Genomic DNA, 21111 nt, shown 5'->3' on the forward strand with positions numbered 1-21111 from the left:
GCTTTTTTTGCGAATGCGCTTGTTAATTAAATCATCACCCGTTTGGCGAAGTAGGTTGTGATTCGATGATAAATTTAACAGGCACCGCATCGATTATATGCAACGCAGGACAAGCTAGATAAACTAGTAATATCATCAACCATGTGTAGTTAACTAGTGATTATGTTAAGATTGATTATTTTTTATAAGATAAGTTTAATGCTAGCTAGCAACTTACCGTGGCTCCTTGCTGCACTCGCATAACAGGTAGTCAGCCTGCCACGCAGTCTCCTCGTGGAGTGCAATGTAATCGGCCATAATCGGTGTTCAAAAATGCAGATTACCGATTGTTATGAAAACTTGAAATCGGCCCCAATTCATCGGCCATTCCGATTAATCAGTTGACCTCTACCTAGCACCTTTTGTTTTTGGGGGGTAGAGACTAGAGCAGGGATCAACTAGATTCAGATGCTGGACGATTTTTTTCTTGAGCGGATGATCAGGGGGCCGGAACATAATTACTAATAATTTGTAGACTGCAAATTGACCACAAGAAGTCCAAACAGATATAATTTCACCAAAACAATCATTTCAAACCTTGCTTACATTTGTGTACAATCACGTGTCTCTGGGAATACTTGGGAACAGATTTCCCAAATTAAAATCACTTGGTGCTGATTTCCTGGTGTTTTTACAGTCTTATGTCCAACAATGAAAATTCTACTAATAATTAGGCCCGCAAGCCGCCAATTTGGGAACCCTGGCCTAGAGGGTCAGCAGCAGGGCTGAGGAGATACACTGGGGGAATGTCCCAAATGGCACCCTATTCCCTATATACTGCACTACTTTGGATCAGAGGTTTATGGGCTGTGTGTGTTGCAGGTTGAAGCCCTACATCGGAGCAGGTTGATATTTAAAGCTCAGAACAGACTAGATGGATGATGCCAGTCTGTTTCTGCTCTCTTGCCAACTCATCATAGAACTGGTCTGAGGCAAAAACACAAACAGTTCTGGAACCAGGCTAGACCAGACCAAACCAGTGGCAGGGAATAGCAGTCATGCAGGGTTTGACATTAAAAATGCACTGCTCCACTTTGTCTTGTTCAACTGCTACACAGAGCTCTTCACATCATCAGGATTAGACTATTATGTATCAATCAGAGACTGCTTGTGTCTAAATGACACCGTTAGGGACACAGCAGACACAGCTCTCGAATCCTAATTTAATTTTGGATAGTTTATTTTTTCTTCAATCCTCTGACATTTCATTATTGGCAGCCAACACTATCCTCTAACCTCAGGTTGGGCCAAATGCGTGGAATAAAGACATGCACTGTATTTCAGTCTTGTGTGATGCCTTTAGCCAGGCATCAGCATCACACATTGAGGATGTGGTGGTTAGTGATTTGCCTCCTGAGTGAGAGGTGAAGATCAGGGGCCGTATGTAGGAGTGCTAATCTACAATCAGGTCCCCCCGTCCACATTATCATATTCATCATGATCTTAAAGGCAAAACTGATCCTAGATCAGCCCTCCTACTGTGAGATGCTTTATGAATATGGGCCCAGAGGTTAAAAAAAGGTCCATACCTCCTGTCTGTGGGTGGTGTTAATGAAGAGTCGAGGTTTGTGATAGGTCACCAGGGGTCGTGTACGGGCTGAGACACAGGTGGCATCCACTTGGAGGAAGTGCGGCCTCCTGCGGTTCACTCTCCTCCTCTTGGGTCCCTTCTGGGAGAAGGGGTCACATCCTCCCAGGAGCAGGCCCCTGCATGGGGACAACAGACGACGATACTCAGTGCACTGCCATTTGGGACTATACAATGTTTGACCAGAGCCCTGGTCAAACGTAGTTACCTATGTAGAGAATAGAGTGCCATTTGAGATGAACCTTTAGTCACTGAACTCACACCATTTTAGTCAGTCAACACACACAGCAGTCCCTGAAACAACTCAAACACGATCTAGCCTAGTGCTCCCAGATATGATCTATATTTCCATGACATCCAAAGCATCATATTCCCTTTATAGTGCATTGCTTTGGACCAGGGTCCATAAGGCTCTGTTCAAAATAGTTCACTACATAGGGAATAGGGTGCAATTTGGAACAAATCCATAGACTTAATTATTGAGAGTAAAAAAGACAAGAGGAAGGAAGAACTTCAGCTTAATGTTATTGATCCAAATCATAGCCGGACACAAAACCTTTCCACCGGTTGTTTTAAGGATAGGGAGCATGTTGAATATCATAGTGGTGGATAGGAGATCTGAGGTCCTCTCTGGGCTGTAGAGTACGGCTTTGGCCACTACTTTCTACCAGGACCCATCTCTCTATATTGCGCAATACTTTTGTCCAGATAATTATGGGCCCTGGTCAAAAGTAGTGCACTATATAGGAAATAGGGAGCCATTTGGGCCTAAACTAGTGGATACTGACTCACTATGGGCCTGTAATTTCCAGCCTTGGTGGGATATTTACGTTTCCCTTTGTTACAGGAAGTCAACTGATTTAGTTAGTTACCCTCCCTGGCCCTCCTCGACCCCGCCTCCTAGTCCTCTTTGGAACGGGCTTGAAATATCTTGGATCAAAACTAGACAAACGGTGTGCTCAAAATACCTCTCTGCTGTGCTGTCTGGGACAGAAATACAAACATCAGCTCTGAAGAAGTCCTAGAGTACAGCACCCCTGAGGATAGTCAGTTCCATCCAAAAAACTCAACCCCAGCTTTTTAGAGGGAGTGGTGGTGCCTTATAACAGCGCTGTCTAGAAGCCATTATGTCACATCATTTCCATTTTAAATTTTAATTAAAAACAGGTATGAAATTAGATTCTACAGAATCTAATCTCTGACATCTAAGTAATCCATATTATTTTTATTTCGTATGGAAACATTTGATGTGGCTTTTGATTGCAGGTTATCTGCAGGTTACATGAAGATGAATTTAAACCCTTTTTAATGCCACTCGGAATGGAATTTAATACACTGATGTCTGCGCGCACCACACACCTACTAGATTTCCCTCCAGAAAGGAGCCCATGTTGGCAAAAAGTTGTATTTTTAGGGCTAGCTCTTCACCAAAGCTATAGCCTACTTGGCTCTTATAACACGTAGGTGAGCTAGTTTAGCAATAAATCAGACAGATTTATTAGCATACTGGCTAGGGCTAGGCTATAGATGGCTGAAGCATCGGGTTTGCCCATCTGCATTTGTTAGGCTATCCAAAGTTTTCAGAATTTTGGTTTCGATATCAATCCAAAAACAAACGCAACATGCAACAATTTCAATGATTTTACAGAGTTACAGTTCATATAATGAAATCAATCAACTGAAATAAATAAATTAGGCCCTAATCTATGAATTTCACATGACTGAGCAGGGGTGCAGCCATGGGTGGGCCTAGGCAAACCCACTTGGGAGACAGGCACAGCCAATCAGAATGAGTTTTTCCCCTTCAAAAAGGCGTTATTACAGACAGAAATGCTCAGAAAGGCTGGTGATCCTGCAGGTCAAAAAGACTGATGTGGAGGTCCTGGGCTGGCGTGGTTACATGTAGTCTGAAATCTGCCAATTTCTCTAAAACGACATACATTCTCTGGCGGACATTCAGTCAGCATGCCAATGCAGGCTTCTGATTCAGCACTGCTCAAACACACCCGTCAGCTTAACAAGGTCCTGTTGAGCAGTTGATTTGTAGAATCTGGTGTGTTAGAGTGTGGCTGGAACAAAAGACTACCGGTACACAGCCAGTAGCTCTTCTGTACGTATTATGCTAGAGCGTTTTCACATTAGTCTAAAATAATTCAGTGTATAAAGTATCAAATGGCTATACTTCAAAGCATTGGTAGCTACGTGGGAGGGGACGACTGACTTATTCCAGGGCCAAGTAAGAAATTAAAGAAGTTAGCCATTTCATCTAACATGTTAAGGGAATGCATTATAGATATTATGAAGTGCAACATGTCAAAATAGGATCCAGAATCATCTAATATATTTCTGGCTCTTTAGAGATTCATTTCTTTAATGTTTTTTGGGCATATTGGCCTAGGCTACAGCCTATGTGACATAATTTACCACCTAAGGAAAAAACATTAGCTAGATTGCTAAATCTTAATATAATATTGTTGCTTTAGCCATGCAATTGATACAACGATAAATGTCCTACAAAAACTTCCCATTGGTAGGCAGGTCTATATAGACTACCACTGCAAATGGCACGCTCCGCTAGGCTGACACATCATCTCAATAACATACTGCGTTTGTAAAGTCATGTTATTTCCTCTATATTGACAGTTGAGAAATAATTGCTATACTTAGACAAAGATGAGACTCAGTCGTTTTTTTTTTAAATGAGTCTTTCCTGAAATTATATTTCGAAATGTTGCTTAACTGTCAGTATGCTTGAGCTTATCAGAATGCATCTCTCCCTTCACTCCGTGTGTAAAGGGGGGAGCGGGAGTAAGAGCCAGCAGCAAAACAGGGACAGGGCAGATACTGTGCTTGCATTGCAGGAAGCAGGATAATGCACATTACTGTTGACCAGATAATGGTTTTAGAACACCCCAAAAATAATCAGGAACGTTGTGTATTCTAATCCCTGAAATTACCGGTCATTTTCGGCTTATCATCTCAGCTCTAGTTAGTGTTGTCTATCAAATTGTATAGGCTTCCTTGCTCTTTCTTCTCTGGCAACGGTCAGACTCGCAATGGCACACGATGTTACACATGCATACACACAGAGGCGCACATATGGATAGCCGTCTTGAGTATTATTTAATGTTACATTTGGTTTATTTTTCATGGTGGCAGCAATTAAGCAGCGGCACAATAACGCAAACACTGTGGTCTTCTCTGTCACTTTTTTTGAAGACCTTTGAAAACAGAATAAAAGACATTAAGAATTAAGGCCTTTAAATCAGATCATTTAAGGACCAGCGGACAGTCAGTGATTGACAGCCCAATTGATTTTCACCATGACATGGTATGCAACAGAGGCACAGGGTGCAGCTATTATAACAGAATAAATATTTTCATTGGAAAAGAGGTGCCTATTAATTAGAGAAAACACAGGCTTAGTGGGAATATCTGGTTTTGGCATGATTGTGGGTTAAGGTCACCATTACCCTTTTCACACTACTGGGCCAAACGGAGTCGAGCCAAACCAAGCTGTACTGTATTGTATTGTACTGGGCTGGCCTGGTTACGCATCTACCATAGGTGTTGGAACCCAGGAAGAGTAAGGTGATTCTATAAACTAAACTGTGCAGGAGAGGACAATGTGGGCTGGCGGGGTGTATTGTGTGTGTACCTGCTGAAGGCTCTCTTGGTCTGTCCTTTCCACCTCCAGGAGTCTTTAGAGATTGGAGAGGAGGAGGGAGAGAGGTTCAGAGGAGGCATCAGGCTGTTGACGATTTGGCTCAGTTGGGCACTCTGAGAGGACAACACAACACATCATCCTCTACACAGTGCCATGAAAAAATATTTGACCCCTTTGATTCTCTATTTTTGCATATTCTTTCATACTAAATGTTATGAAATCTTCAATAACTGGTTGTGCTGCAATGATTGCAACCAAACACTTCATGTAGTTGTTGATCAGTCTCTCAAATCGCTGTGGAGGAATTTTGACCCACTCTTGCATGCAGAACTGCTCTAACTCAGCAACAATTGTGGGTTTCAAACATGAACTTGAAGGACTTGAAATGAGCAGTTAATGTTTGAAAACCCACAAATGTCCCTGAGTTAACGCAGTTCTGCATGGAAGAGTGGACCAAAATTCTTCCACAGCAACGTGGGAGACTGATCAACAACTACAGGAAGCATTTGGTTGCAGTCATTGCAGCTAAAGGTGGCACAACCAGTTATTGAGTGTAAGAGGGTAATTATTTTTTCACACAGGAGCATTGGGTGGTGCATAACTTTGTTTATGAAATAATTATGTAATTGTTGTTTTATTTGTTCACTCAGGTTCCCTTTATCTAATTTTAGGTTTTCGTTGAAGATCTGTATCTACTGAACTAAGGAGAAAAATAAATCTCATCCACTATATACAGTATCATCTGACAGTGGGCTCATTTGAAAAAGTAACCTAGGTTGCAATGTTACTGTTAAAATGTACCTGTCTCTGTATGTTCCTGAGGAGGCGTGTGGGGCTGCTGGGTTCATTCTCCAAGTCGGAGGGAGGGTCTCTAGCGGTCTCCCCCGCCCTGAACGACAACCCTGCTGTCTCCGTTAGTAACGTCTGCTGGATCTGCCTGTCCATCAACAGCTGCGACTCTGCCAAGACCACACCCCCCTGGGACCACACACAATCAAACACACTGCCATCAACTCCACAACAAGGGCATATTCACACACCAGAGGTGGCTGGTGAGGGGAGGACGGCTCATAATTATGGCTGCTTGGAATGGAGTAACCAGAATGACACAATAACAAGGAAATCATGTGTTTCATACCATTCCATTCATTCTGTTCCAGCCATTACTATGAGCATGTAAAGTGCCACCAGCAAGCACTGATTCAGAGCAAAGGTCTTGACTGAGGTCATTGAGTTTAGAGTTTCCTGGTGGCTCTCATGACTAGGTCTGTGGCGGTCAGGAAATTGTCCGCCTGTGAATGTCAAGCCAATATCCGACAGTAATTGACCATTAATTAACATAAACACATTTAACACATAGCATCTCCAAGGCTTCCCTACAAGCCACTGATGCAGATCTTTGGAGCATCTACATTTTAAAAAGTACAATAAATCCATGTAATATAGCCTACACCGTCACAATAAATCCATGTAATATAGCCTACACCGTCACAATAAATCCATGTAATATAGCCTACACCGTCACAATAAATCCATGTAATATAGCCTACACCGTCACAATAAATCCATGTAATATAGCCTACACCGTCACAATAAATCCATGTAATATAGCCTACACCTTCACAATAAATCCATGTAATATAGCCTACATCGTCACAATAAATCCATGTAATATAGCCTACATCGTCACAATAAATCCATGTAATATAGCCTACACCTTCACAATAAATCCATGTAATATAGCCTACATCGTCACAATAAATCCATGTAATATAGCCTACATCGTCACAATAAATCCATGTAATATAGCCTACATCGTCACAATAAATCCATGTAATATAGCCTACATCGTCACAATAAATCCATGTAATATAGCCTACATCGTCACAATAAATCCATGTAATATAGCCTACATCGTCACAATAAATCCATGTAATATAGCCTACACAGTCACAATAAATCCATGTAATATAGCCTACATCGTCACAATAAATCCATGTAATATAGCCTACATCGTCACAATAAATCCATGTAATATAGCCTACACCTTCACAATAAATCCATGTAATATAGCCTACATCGTCACAATAAATCCATGTAATATAGCCTACATCGTCACAATAAATCCATGTAATATAGCCTACATCGTCACAATAAATCCATGTAATATAGCCTACATCGTCACAATAAATCCATGTAATATAGCCTACATCGTCACAATAAATCCATGTAATATAGCCTACATCGTCACAATAAATCCATGTAATATAGCCTACACAGTCACAATAAATCCATGTAATATAGCCTACATCGTCACAATAAATCCATGTAATATAGCCTACATCGTCACAATAAATCCATGTAATATAGCCTACATCGTCACAATAAATCCATGTAATATAGCCTACACCGTCACAATAAATCCATGTAATATAGCCTACATCGTCACAATAAATCCATGTAATATAGCCTACACAGTCACAATAAATCCATGTAATATAGCCTACATCGTCACAATAAATCCATGTAATATAGCCTACATCGTCACAATAAATCCATGTAATATAGCCTACATCGTCACAATAAATCCATGTAATATAGCCTACACCGTCACAATAAATCCATGTAATATAGCCTACATCGTCACAATAAATCCATGTAATATAGCCTACACAGTCACAATAAATCCATGTAATATAGCCTACATCGTCACAATAAATCCATGTAATATAGCCTACACAGTCACAATAAATCCATGTAATATAGCCTACACCGTCACAATAAATCCATGTAATATAGCCTACATCGTCACAATAAATCCATGTAATATAGCCTACACAGTCACAATAAATCCATGTAATATAGCCTACATCGTCACAATAAATCCATGTAATATAGCCTACACCTTCACAATAAATCCATGTAATATAGCCTACACCTTCACAATAAATCCATGTAATATAGCCTACACAGTCACAATAAATCCATGTAATATAGCCTACACAGTCACAATAAATCCATGTAATATAGCCTACACCGTCACAATAAATCCATGTAATATAGCCTTCATCCGTCACAATAAATCCATGTAATATAGCCTACACAGTCACAATAAATCCATGTAATATAGCCTACACCTTCACAATAAATCCATGTAATATAGCCTTCACCGTCACAATAAATCCATGTAATATAGCCTACACCTTCACAATAAATCCATGTAATATAGCCTACACCTTCACAATAAATCCATGTAATATAGCCTACACCTTCACAATAAATCCATGTAATATAGCCTACACCTTCACAATAAATCCATGTAATATAGCCTACACCTTCACAATAAATCCATGTAATATAGCCTACATCGTCACAATAAATCCATGTAATATAGCCTACATCGTCACAATAAATCCATGTAATATAGCCTACACAGTCACAATAAATCCATGTAATATAGCCTACATCGTCACAATAAATCCATGTAATATAGCCTACACCTTCACAATAAATCCATGTAATATAGCCTACACCTTCACAATAAATCCATGTAATATAGCCTACACAGTCACAATAAATCCATGTAATATAGCCTACACAGTCACAATAAATCCATGTAATATAGCCTACACCGTCACAATAAATCCATGTAATATAGCCTTCATCCGTCACAATAAATCCATGTAATATAGCCTTCACCGTCACAATAAATCCATGTAATATAGCCTACACCTTCACAATAAATCCATGTAATATAGCCTACACCTTCACAATAAATCCATGTAATATAGCCTACACCTTCACAATAAATCCATGTAATATAGCCTACACCTTCACAATAAATCCATGTAATATAGCCTACACCTTCACAATAAATCCATGTAATATAGCCTACACCTTCACAATAAATCCATGTAATATAGCCTACACCTTCACAATAAATCCATGTAATATAGCCTACACCTTCACAATAAATCCATGTAATATAGCCTACACCTTCACAATAAATCCATGTAATAGCCTACACCTTCACAATAAATCCATGTAATATAGCCTACACCTTCACAATAAATCCATGTAATATAGCCTACACCTTCTTCCGGCTGCATGCTCCAAAGAACCTCAGGCTAGTGAGGACAGACACATCGGGGACGCAACAAGATGAGTAGGCCTAACGAACAGAAAAAGCACTAGCCTATGTCAATCTACCGAAGACGTGGATGTCGATTAAGGCAGCCCCCCGCACCGCTCTGATTCAGAGGGGTTGGGTTAAATGCATAAGACACATTTCAGTTGAAGGCATTCAGTTGTACAACTGACTAGATATCACTCTTTCCTTTCCTCCATAGTACAAAAGTTGACCTATTCTATTCTGCGCAATAAAAAATATATTCCAAACAGGTTGAATACAACCACAGCATCAAAAGAACTTCACGCAATGAGGCTGAGGCAACAAATCAGAACGTTTAGCTTAAAATGTTGATAAACTATCAATACCTCATAATGACAAAGCAAAAACATGTTTATAGAAATTGTTGCTAATTTATTAAAAATAAAAACAGAAATATCACATTTACATAAATATTCAGACCCTTTTAGTCAGTACTTTGTTGAAGCACCTTTGTCAGCAATTACAGCCTCGAGCCTTCTTGGGTAGGACGCTACAAGCTCAGCTGTCTTTGGAGAGTTTCTCCCATTCTTCTCTCAGATCCTCTCAAGCTCTGGCAGGTTGGATGGGGAGCGTTGCTGCATAGCTATTTTTCAGGTCTCTCCAGAGATGTTAGATCGGGTTCAAGTCCGGGCCCTGGTTGGGCCACTCAAGGACATTCTTTCGCCCCAGTCTGAGCGCTCTGGGGCAGGTTTTCATCAAGGATCTTTGTACTTTGCTCCGTTCATCTTTCCCTCGATCCTGACTAGTCTCCCACTCCCCCACAGCATGATGCTGCCACCACCATACTTCACCATAGGGGTGGTGCCAGGTTTCATCCAGATGTAACACTTGACATTCAGGCCAAAGAGTTGAAACTTGGTTTCATCAGACCAGATCATCTTGTTTCTCATGGTTTGAGAGTCTTTCGGTGCCTTTTACTGAGGAGTGGCTTCTGTCTGGCCACTACCATAAAGGCCTGATTGGTGGAATGTTGCAGAGATGGTTGTCCTTCTGGAAGGTTCTCCCATTTTCACAGAGGAACTCTAGAGCTCTGTCAGAGTGGCCATCGGGTTCTTGGTCACCTCCCTGACCAAGGCCCTTCTCCCTGAATTGCTCAGTTTGGCCGGGTCGCCAGCTCTAGGAAGTCTTGGTGGTTCTAAACTTCTTTCACTTAAGAATGATGGAGGCCACTGTGTTCATGGGGACCTTCAATGCTGCAGACATTTTTTCGTACAGTTCCCCAGATCTGTGCCTCAACACAATTCTGTCTCTGAGCTCTACGGACAATTCCTTCGACCTCATGGCTTTGCTCTGACATGCACTGTCAACAGTGGGACCTTATATAGACTGGTGTGTGCCTTTCCAAATCATGTCCAATCAATTCAACTTACCATAGGTAGACTCCAATCAAGTTTCAGCTCAAGGATGATCAATGGAAACAGGATGCACCTCGAGTCTCAAAGCAAAGGATCTGAATACTTATGTAAATAAGGTTTCTGTTTAAAAAATACATAAATTATAAAGTGGCAAAATAAAAAATAAAACAACTTTTTGCTTTGTCATTATTGGGTATTGTGTGTAGATTACTGAGGATTTAAAAAATAATCCATTTTAGAATAAGTCTGTAAAGTAACAAATTGTGGAAAAGGTCAAGGGGTCTGAATACTTTCCGAAGGCACTGTAAATACCGAATGCAGGACACTTTTCCCATGGTTAATTCTCATGCCAGCCAGGTAGGTTATACTCCTGTTGTAAAGATTAAGAAAGTTGAGAAATATAGTAGGCCTAGCCTATAGAAAGCTCCTCTTTTTATTAGTGGCTGTCACTATTTTCTCACGCAGTTGCATAGCCTATAGAAATGTTGTGCAACATGAGCTCATGGGCTCTCATGAAGTGTTTGATTAGATTTTCGATTGGAGGGGCAATATAGTACAAGGCAGTTAGCAAGATTGGTCATTAGTAGCCTACCATCAGCAGCATCAAAGCCTGGAGAAGCCTAATTACCGTGACTAAACGGTCACGTGGAATTTGACTGCCTTCATGACTCGTGACCACCGGTGAGGCGGTAATACGGTCACCGTAACAGCCCTACTCATGACTGCTGATGCGATCTAAGTGACAATGACTAAATTAGATCTAGGAAATGAAAGAGAAATTAAAAACACCACAGGCATTTTACAGAGGGTAGAAGAACATGTCCACACTGATGTGACACACGCACACACAGGTGTATCTAATTCTACAGGGGACTGCCTAGAGCAGGGATGGGCAACTTTGATAGGGGTGGGGGGGAATAAAAAAAATCCGAACTCATCATGAGGGGCCACAGTTGCTCACGGGTCTGCATAGTTCTACACATTTTGCCATGGGATGTAGACAAAATGTTTGCTGCCATTCTACACATTTTGCAATGGGGCGGAGAGAAGATTTAGCTATTTTATAACTAATTTCATGCAACTCTACTCATTTTGCCACGGCACAGAGAGGAGATTTAGCTATTTTCTAACTAATTTCATGCAACTCTACTCATTTTGCCACGGCACAGAGAGGATAATTAGCTATTTTACAGCTAATTTCCTGCAGGGTGAGACTGACTAACAAAATGGTTAATCCTTTTCCAAACACACCATTTCAATGAACTAATTAAACCTTGGGGCGTGCCTACTGGGGACCTGGGCCTTACCTTCTGGGGACCTGGGCCTTACCTTGGTGAAGGTGATCTGTTTGTGCAGGTCCTCCAGTTGTTGGATGCGTCCCTCGAGCTCTGCCACACTCAGCTGTAGCCAGGTCCATCTGCTGCCCGCCTCAGCCCTCTCCTTCTGCCACCTCCACTCACACCCAGGCCTACTGAGACAGAGAAGCGAGAGAAAGGGAGAGCCAGAGAGACCGTGAATAGAAGACAGATGTGCTAATGCTGCCATTGTGTTTAGCGTAAGACCAGACAAGCATATTCATTTCTCTAGGTTTTGTATGATTTTTTAAAATCAGATTAAATACAAACTCTTCCTTGAAACAGGTTGAATGGTTGGAGTGTGTGTATGTTTACTGACCTTTACAATATAGATAGCCCAGCAGAACAGTACAGAGGCTGAGGACATATGGTTGATGTTTACACAGCAACAAATACACTACGACCTACATTATTCACCCTATTAAAGCATCAGATGAAAATGCTGCTTTTGCATATCAGCTTCTTCATATTGGTGGCAGATACTGTATGCTAATGAGGGTAAATTGTTCTTATGCTAGTGACACTAGTAGGAAGTCTATCTAGGTCACAAATAAATCACCAGCAAGCTGTGCCTGTGTGTAGGTTTCCATGGAGCTCCTGACTGCGTTCCACTATTCCTCTGGTGTAGGCTAGCTAGCTGTCTGTGGCAGACACTCCACAGTCCAGTTAGCTTTAGTTACCATGGCTCTGTGAAGCGGCCCTGGGAATGCCAGGAGCAAGCCACTTCAAACAGAGTGGACAACTAAAGGGAAAGGTTATCAGACCGGCTGGGGGGCTGAGGCAGGCAGCACACCGACACAGTGGAGAGGAGGCGAGAGAGGACTGGAGCAGCCATCCACTTCCAGGTTGTAACAAACAAACAGCCCACAGTATCTGGGCACTATCTCCATTCTCCAGAAAGACACTGCTGCTGGCCAATGGAAAACACCCCCCCACGCATCTATTCTATACTGGTGGGGCAATTTTAAAACCTACTCTTGCAGTTACACACGTTTTCAGCCCTGAACCCAACTGAGCAAAAAGCTGAGCTCTGCTTTCTTAAAACACTGTTATTGCTGTAGTTTGGGGCATAAAGTAAAGCCTACAGGGTGTGCCCCTCATTTCACTTTCCAGGAATTAGCCTAGTCTGCCACGGTCACTCCCAAGTCAAACTATGGACATACAGTGGACAAAAAATAACAGTTGTAACCACACTGTTTTCACATTGTCGAGAGGCCCAAAATAGCTCATCCACTCCGAAACATATTCCCGGGGGAGGATGTGTATGCCATAAACTTTCCCCCATGGAGGAGCTAATGGAAGGAAGGCCACAGAGACAGACCATTCTACCCCAAAGAAATTGAATGAATAGAACAGACTTGGAACGATTCTAGTTCTGTGTTCTACCCAGCAGGAGATAGGGGCTCCAACAAAGACAAGACCATTACCGCCAGAATGATGACAGACCCCCCCCCATCCCCCAGTTCCTGGAGTTCATAAACCTGTACCCCTTTGTCATTCGCCCCTGTTTATTAGACAGGGAATCAAGGACATCCCTTCTACATCCCCCTCCTGTCCCTTCTGCCCCATGCAAACCCTGTCGCCTTCCTATATCACTACATTCCAGACATGGTGAGCAGGTTACCTGACTAGAAGAGAACTGATAATCCGTGCGTTGGACTCAGGGCAAACAAGAGACATGAAACTTGACTTAATGCTAAGAAACCTGGCACAGTGTTTCTATATCAGAGAGATGTTACTAGCATCCTACCAGGGCAGAGATGTAACAGATACCAGGCAGGTAGGGAGACAAAGACAGACCAACATTCTCCTAATTTAAATACTTCCAAATCAAATCAAATTTTATTTCCCTTCTCTCTTCTGGGTCAATGGAGCGAGAAAGCACAGCATATTGGGAGTGAGGGCTGTAGAGGGCCAGGGGCTGTGGAGGAATCTGAGGCAGACTAAAGACCAACCAGATAGGTCCTCGCAAGGCAAACAAAGAAACATCACACTTTCCAGTCTCCACAGCTTTATGAATGGAAAGGGGACCAAGTTTACCCAGGGCTTATTGGGTCAAAATGAAACATTAGGCTATGAGGGGGAGCCCAACACTGGAAGTGTTGTAACTGCTAAATGACTTCCATAGTGAGGGAGGGCTGACTTTCTACAGCTGTCATCCTAGTCCCGCCCTGTTTCTTTTCCCTCTCTCAACTCCTCTCAAGGCTTGTTTGTTAGGGAATCTGCTGGCAAGGTGCCAGAGACCAACTACAGGTGTAGGATCTTAAATTGAAGCAGTTTGCTACAGCAGGAAAATCATTCTGAAGCAATAGGAAATGTGAATTATTATGTGGATTATAATTAAATTGACATTTTTGTAGTGGTTGATAAATTTTTTGTAAGGGGAAATCCAAGTTAAATTTAAAAGTGGAACATACTAACTTCAGAACCCTTTTTAAACCTCAACTACACAAGGTTTACATTCCATGCATTGCAGGAAGGTTCTCCTGCAACAGGGGGATTAAATTGCGATTCTGTATATCTATGCAGCCAGGTCAGGATTAAACCTACAATCAACTCCCTGTTAATCTCCAACGGCTGTTATGGGCTCCTTTCCCCCGGCAACAATCAGCTAAAGGCACTCTCATAGGAATCTGGCTGGGTTAGATGAATGGGGAAGTAGACTATATAATGGTAAAAGCTGGTTGTGTGTGTCAAATGAAATGTAATTTTAACGTGTTTAGGGTCTGTGTTTTCCATTTACAATTAACTCACTGTCACACATAGAATGTGTTTCTCATAACTTACCTCTCTGCCTAACCTTGTTTATTTAGCTCTAATAACCCACTATGATATCCAGGAAAACACCACAGCTATTTAAAATACATGCCTTTTTAAACAAGAAACAGACCCAAGGTCAAAGCTACAGGTGTTCAGCTAACAACTTTTAACAAAATCTCATCCAGTGACACAGTTACCTCTGAAAATGCTGTTCCTGTTGCATACAGCTAGTAGGGCTCTATCAAATCTGCGTTGCACAGACCACTGACGGAATCGAGACTTTAAAACAGAATTTAACAATTTGCAACAATTCAACAACATGCAGCAATTTCTAAGATGTTACTGAGTTACAGTTCAAATATGGAAAGTCAATTTAAATAAATAAATTAAGGCCTAATCTATGGATTTGACAAGACTGGGAATACAAATATGCATCTGTTGGTCAGACACCTTAAAAAAAGGTAGGGGCGTGGATCAGAACTTGCATCATGCAGCACAAAACATCTCCTTCGCATTGAGCTGATCAGGCTGTTGATTGTGGCCTGTGGAATTTTGTACCACTCCTCTTCAATGGCTGTGCAAAGTTGCTGGATATTGGCGGGAACTAGAACACGCTGTCATACGTGTCTATACAGAGCATCCCAAATTTGCTCAATGGGTGGTATGTCTGGTGAGTATGCAGGCCATGAAAAACTGGGGCATTATCAGCTTCCCAGAATTGTGTAAATAAACATGAGGTGATGGCAGCGAATTAATGGCACGACAATGGGCATCAGGATCTTGTCACGGTATCTCTGTGCATTCAACTGCCATCAATAAAATGCAATTGTGTTCCTTGTCTGTAGCTTATGCCTGCACATACCATAACCCCAGTGCCACCATGGGGTACTCTGTTCCCAACGTTGACATCAGCAAACCGCTCACCCACACGACACCATACACGTAGTCCACGGTTGTGAGGCCAGTTGGACGTATTGCCAAAATCTCTAAAATGATGTTGGAGGTGGCTTATGATAGAACAGGTTTACATACTGCTTTACTCATTTCATATGTATATACAGTATTCTATTCAATGCCATTCCTTCTCCTAATACTTATTTCTTAATTCCATTATTGTACTTTTACATGTGTGTATTGTTGTGAATTGTTAGATATTACTGTACTGTTGGAGCTAGGAACAAGCATTTCATTACACCCGCAATAACATCTGCTAAGTATGTATGTGTCCAGATTTGATTTGATATGAACATTCAATTCTCTGGCAACTGCTCTGGTGGACATTCCTGCAGTCAGCATGCCAATTGCACGCTCCCTCAAAACTTGAGACATTTGTGGCAAAGGTGTTGTGTGACAAAACTGCACATTTTAGAGTGGCCTTTCATTGTCTCCAGCACAAGATGCACCTGTGTAATGATCATGCTGATTAATCAGCTTCTTGATATGCTACACCTGTCAGGTGGATGAATTACCTTGGCAAAGAAGAAATGCTCACTAAACACGGATGTAAAAAAATTTGTGCACAACATTTGAGCGCAATAAGCTTTTTGTGCGTATGGAACATTTCTGGGATCTTTTATATCAGCTCATAAAACATGGGACAAACATTTTACATTTATCATTTTTTTCAGTGTAGAACATTCATTCATTTGCGCAAGATCATTAAGACATGAACATCAGTGGTGTATTTTCCTTGAACTTTCTGAAGAGGCAACAGCACATGCCCCTGTCTGTGTGTGTGCGTGTGTTTGTCTATCACCTTGTGTAGAGGTTAGTGATGAGGCTAATATAATGACAGTCTTCTGGTAGTTGGTAAGGCTTTCCCAAAAACCTGCTCAATTAAATATTAACTACAATGTAGCCTAAGCCTATCTGGCAGAATGATATCATAATTATTTGTGTCAATTCAGTTGCCATTTGTTTTCACAAATTGCAAAACACATGGACGCTAGCGAAACATTGCTAACCAAACAAGCTACACCGCAAAATCTACATTTCTTACATCTTTCCAAGACCTCTAAAGTGGTCTTACTGATGTGGTTTACGAATTGTTGTGGACTTAGAACAGGGATGGGCAACTGGCAGCCCATTTTGTAGGCCCGAATATCAATAACAAAACTCATACCACCCTCATGGAGTCTGTTTCTGACCGTTTGAGCAGACACATGCACATTTGTGGCCTGCTGGAGGTAATTTTGCAGGGCTCTGGCAGTGCTCCTCCTTGCACAAAGGCGGAGGTAGCGGTCCTGCTACTGGGTTGTTGCCCTCCTACGGCCTCCTCCACGTCTCCTGATGTACTGGCCTGTCTCCTGGTAGCGCCTCCATGCTCTGGACACTACGCTGACAGACACAGCAAACCTTCTTGCCACATCTCACATTGATGTGCCATCCTGGATGAGCTGCACTACCTGAGCCACTTGTGTGGGTTGTAGACTCCGTCTCATGCTACCACTAGAGTGAAAGCACCGCCAGCATTCAAAAGTGACCAAAACATCAGCCAGGAAGCATAGGAACTGAGAAGTGGTCTGTGGTCCCCACCTGCAGAACCACTCCTTTATTGGGGGTGTCTTGCTAAATGCCTATAATTTCCACCTGTTGTCTATTCCATTTGCACAACAGCATGTGAAATTTATTGTCAATCAGTGTTGCTTCCTAAGTGGACAGTTTGATTTCACAGAAGTGTGATTGACTTGGAGTTACATTGTGTTGTTTAAGTGTTCCCTTTATTTTTTTGAGCAGTGTACATTATATAAACAAAAGTATGTTGACACACTTTCAAATTAGTGGATTGCCAGTTGCGGACAGGTGTATAAAATCGAGGACACAGCCATTTACTCTCCACAGACAAACATTGGCAGTAGAATGGCCTTACTGAAGAGCTGTGACTTACAACGTGGCACCTTCATAAAATGCCACCTTTCCAACAAGTCAGTTCGTCACATTTCTGCTCCGCCAGAGCTGCCCCGGTCAACTGTAAGTGCTGTTATTGTGAAGTAGAAACGTCTAGGAGAACAACAGCTCAGCCGTGAAGTAGTAGTCCATTGCAACACTCACTACCGGAGTTCCAAACTGCCTCTGGAAACAACGTCAGCACAATAACTTTTCGTCAGTAGCTTCAGGAAATGGGTTTCCATGACCGAGCAGCCGAACACAAGCCTAAGATCACCATATGCAATGCCAAGCATCGGCTGGAGTGGTGGAAAGCTCGCAGCCATTGGACTCTGGAGCAGTGGAAACGCATTCTCTAGAGTGATGAATCATGCTTCACCATCTGGCAGTCCAAAAGACAAATCTGGGTTTTGCGGATACAAGGAGAACGCTACCTGCCCCAATGTATAGTAATCACTGTAAAGTTTGGTGGAAGAGGAATAATGGTCTGGGCTGTTTTTCATGGTTCGGGGTAGGCCCCTTAGTTCCAGTGAAAGGCAATCTTAACGCTATGACATTCTAGACAATACTGTGCTTCCAACTTTGTGGCAACAGTTTAAAGAAGGCCCTTTCCTGTTTCAGCATGACAATGCCCTGTGCACGAAGCGAGGTCTATACAGAAATGGTTTGTCGAGATCGGTGTGGAAGAACTTGACTGGCCTGTAGAGCCCTAACCTCAACCCCATCGAACACCTTTGGGATTAATTGGAATGCCGACTGAAAGCCTAGTCGCCCAACATCAGTGTCTGACCTCACTAATGCTCGTGGCTGAATGGAAGCAAGTCCCCGCAGCAATGTTCCAACACATAGTGGAAAGCCTTCCCACAAGATTGGAGGCCAATGCCCATGATTTTGGAATGAGATGTTCTGACGAGCAGGTGTCCACATACTTTTGGTCATGTAGCACATGTTAACACTATATAAGTCATGGCAAAATTAGTAGAATTGCATGACATTTGGTATAACATTGCAAACTTTTCTCTGTGCTCAAGGCATAATGTGTAGAATTGCAGAAAACTTGCTCTAAAACTAAAACATTCCTCTACAACCCATGGCAAAAATGTGTAGAATTGCAGGAAATTAACTTTAAACTAACATTTAAAGATGGGGCCAGTACAATGTTTTGCCCATGACGTGGGGGCCCACCAACCAAATCTCGCATAGGTCCCACAAAAGGCCAGGTTCGGCCCTGGATACTGGTAAAATGCATTTAGTTAAGTCAGTTTGTAGTTTAACAGCACAAATAGATTGACTGCGCAAATCAATTGATTGCATGTGTGGGTATGGATGTGGGTACGCAGACCTGCGAGCCACTGCAGCCCCTCATGATGAGTTCAGATTTTTTGTGGCCGCCACACCCATCACAGTTGCCCATCCCTGACTGAGAAAGTCAACAGCAAAAATGTTTAAAAAAATTGAGAGCGAAAACCTGACCAGAACGAAAAACTGAAACCTGGAAAAAACTAACGGAGAAAACAAAATCAGGCACAAAAATAAAACAACTTTAATAGGGCCCTAAGTTTAGCCTGTGGCAATATTTTTGCATCCCAGTAAAGCCTGAAATTCAACACTATCATTCTTACTCAACTGAACTATAGATTGTGTTTCTCATGAGTAATAAAGAACATTATAATTACAGCATATTACCAGAATGTCTCTCTTGCTCCCTCTACTCACACTGGTTGAGACCTGGTCCCCCATTTCTGCTCAGGCTCCAATTCTTCATCTGAGCTGCTCTCTGTGACATCAGAGTCTACAGCCTCCTGCACCGTGCGCAGCACAGCCTGGGCAAAGCTGGCAAACTCCTGGATGTCTTTAGAAGAGGATGGGACTGAGAAGGTTTGCAGTAGGGCAGGCCCCTGTGTCCTGTGGCTCTGTGTGCCTGTCGGTCGAGAGATGTGGTCCCCTAGCAGAGCCTGGAGCCTCCTCTGGATCCGCCCAGCCTGTCCGAACAGGGCTGCTTGTTGGGAGAGATGCCACCGTGTCTGCTCTCTCACTGCCTCCTCCACCATTGCAGTCACAGGCTGCTCCTGGCCTTGGCTCCTAGTCCTTTTGGTCCATGGCTGGGCTAGAGCTGTGTCTGTGCTGATGGTGTCCCCCTCCTCCTGCCTCGCTATGCCAGGTGTGGGGACAGCAGGGTTGTACTGGGACATGAGATCCCCCTGGCAGTGTTTTGTATGTGACTGGGGGATATCATAGCCATCTGGTCCATAGCCACTGTGCTGACACTGCTGCTGAACCACACCTTGGCTATTGTGTTCAGTGACGGGAACAAAATACATGTCTTGTGCACCTGGACAGTCCGCCAGGGAATTCTTCAGGTTTTTGTTGAGGAACAAGAGGTTGCACAGGGAACCAGGGCTGGAGAGAAGCACTGTGTTGTACTGTTCAGCCGCGGCCTGTAGCGGAGGGGACAGGAGCGACTGAAACCTCAAGGAGACTCGTGTCAGAGAAAAAGGTGTCCAGAAAGGGCAGAGAGGAGAAGTTCAGCCACACATTCTGAGCATAGCTGCCCTCCTTTAGTTTCAACTGACGATCACACTCAATGTTGAGCATTGCCCCATCTGCATCCATGTTGCTGAGGGCAAGATTGGTCGCCAAGTGGAATCCATTGGGCGTCTTTGGAGAGCTTGGTCAGGGCTGGGACCGTTCACTCTTCTCTGTCACACCAGGGGATGTCAGATCGGCCTCAAACTTTCCCTAGACCAAATAATAAAAACACTATCAGCACTTCATCCTCCAAACTGAAAATTAACTAGATATACTAAAAACAGCAAATTATGGGTAGAAAAACATTAAGGTAGTTGGATACATTAGCTTACCTATAGAGAGAACGATGACGACAGAAAGAAACAAACCACTAGAAGTTGGCACTGTCACCTAACTGCACTGTTAGTTAACGTCATGGATGGCAGTGGCTCAAACAAGTCAATGAACTGACAAGGAGGAAACGGATTACATTTACAATTGTCTTACTGCAGAGAGACCTAATCGATTTATTTAGCGAAGTTACATAAATAGCTAGTAGCGAACAACAAGGCCGTTGGCAGGCGTAAATCAATAAGTTTCACAGCTTTCTGGAACACACAAATAACTTATCGACCATCTTCTTCCTACGTTACTCACCTTGAATGAAAATCGACAGGATCCACGAAAAAAAAATATTCTTGAAGCCTTCTGTTGTGACAAGCTAAGCTTTTCTCCTCATTTGACACATAAACCGGTAACCGTTAACGTATGGCTAGATAGTT

At 42.5% G+C, this 21111-nt stretch overlaps 1 protein-coding gene across 1 annotated transcript in view; it reads right to left on the minus strand.

Annotated features, from left to right (window-relative positions):
* The window catches only part of LOC139385864 (KAT8 regulatory NSL complex subunit 1-like), a 90072-nt gene that overhangs the window by 19571 nt on the left and 49390 nt on the right, over positions 1–21111 (minus strand). Inside the window, 6 exon segments of the mRNA XM_071131141.1 lie at positions 1569–1746; positions 5286–5407; positions 6096–6272; positions 12150–12291; positions 19538–20259; positions 20357–20438. Coding sequence (XP_070987242.1) covers positions 1569–1746; positions 5286–5407; positions 6096–6272; positions 12150–12291; positions 19538–20259; positions 20357–20438 — 1423 coding nt within the window.

This window comes from Oncorhynchus clarkii, chromosome 3 (assembly GCF_045791955.1).
Source record: "Oncorhynchus clarkii lewisi isolate Uvic-CL-2024 chromosome 3, UVic_Ocla_1.0, whole genome shotgun sequence".
Taxonomy (NCBI): Eukaryota; Metazoa; Chordata; class Actinopteri; order Salmoniformes; family Salmonidae; genus Oncorhynchus; species Oncorhynchus clarkii.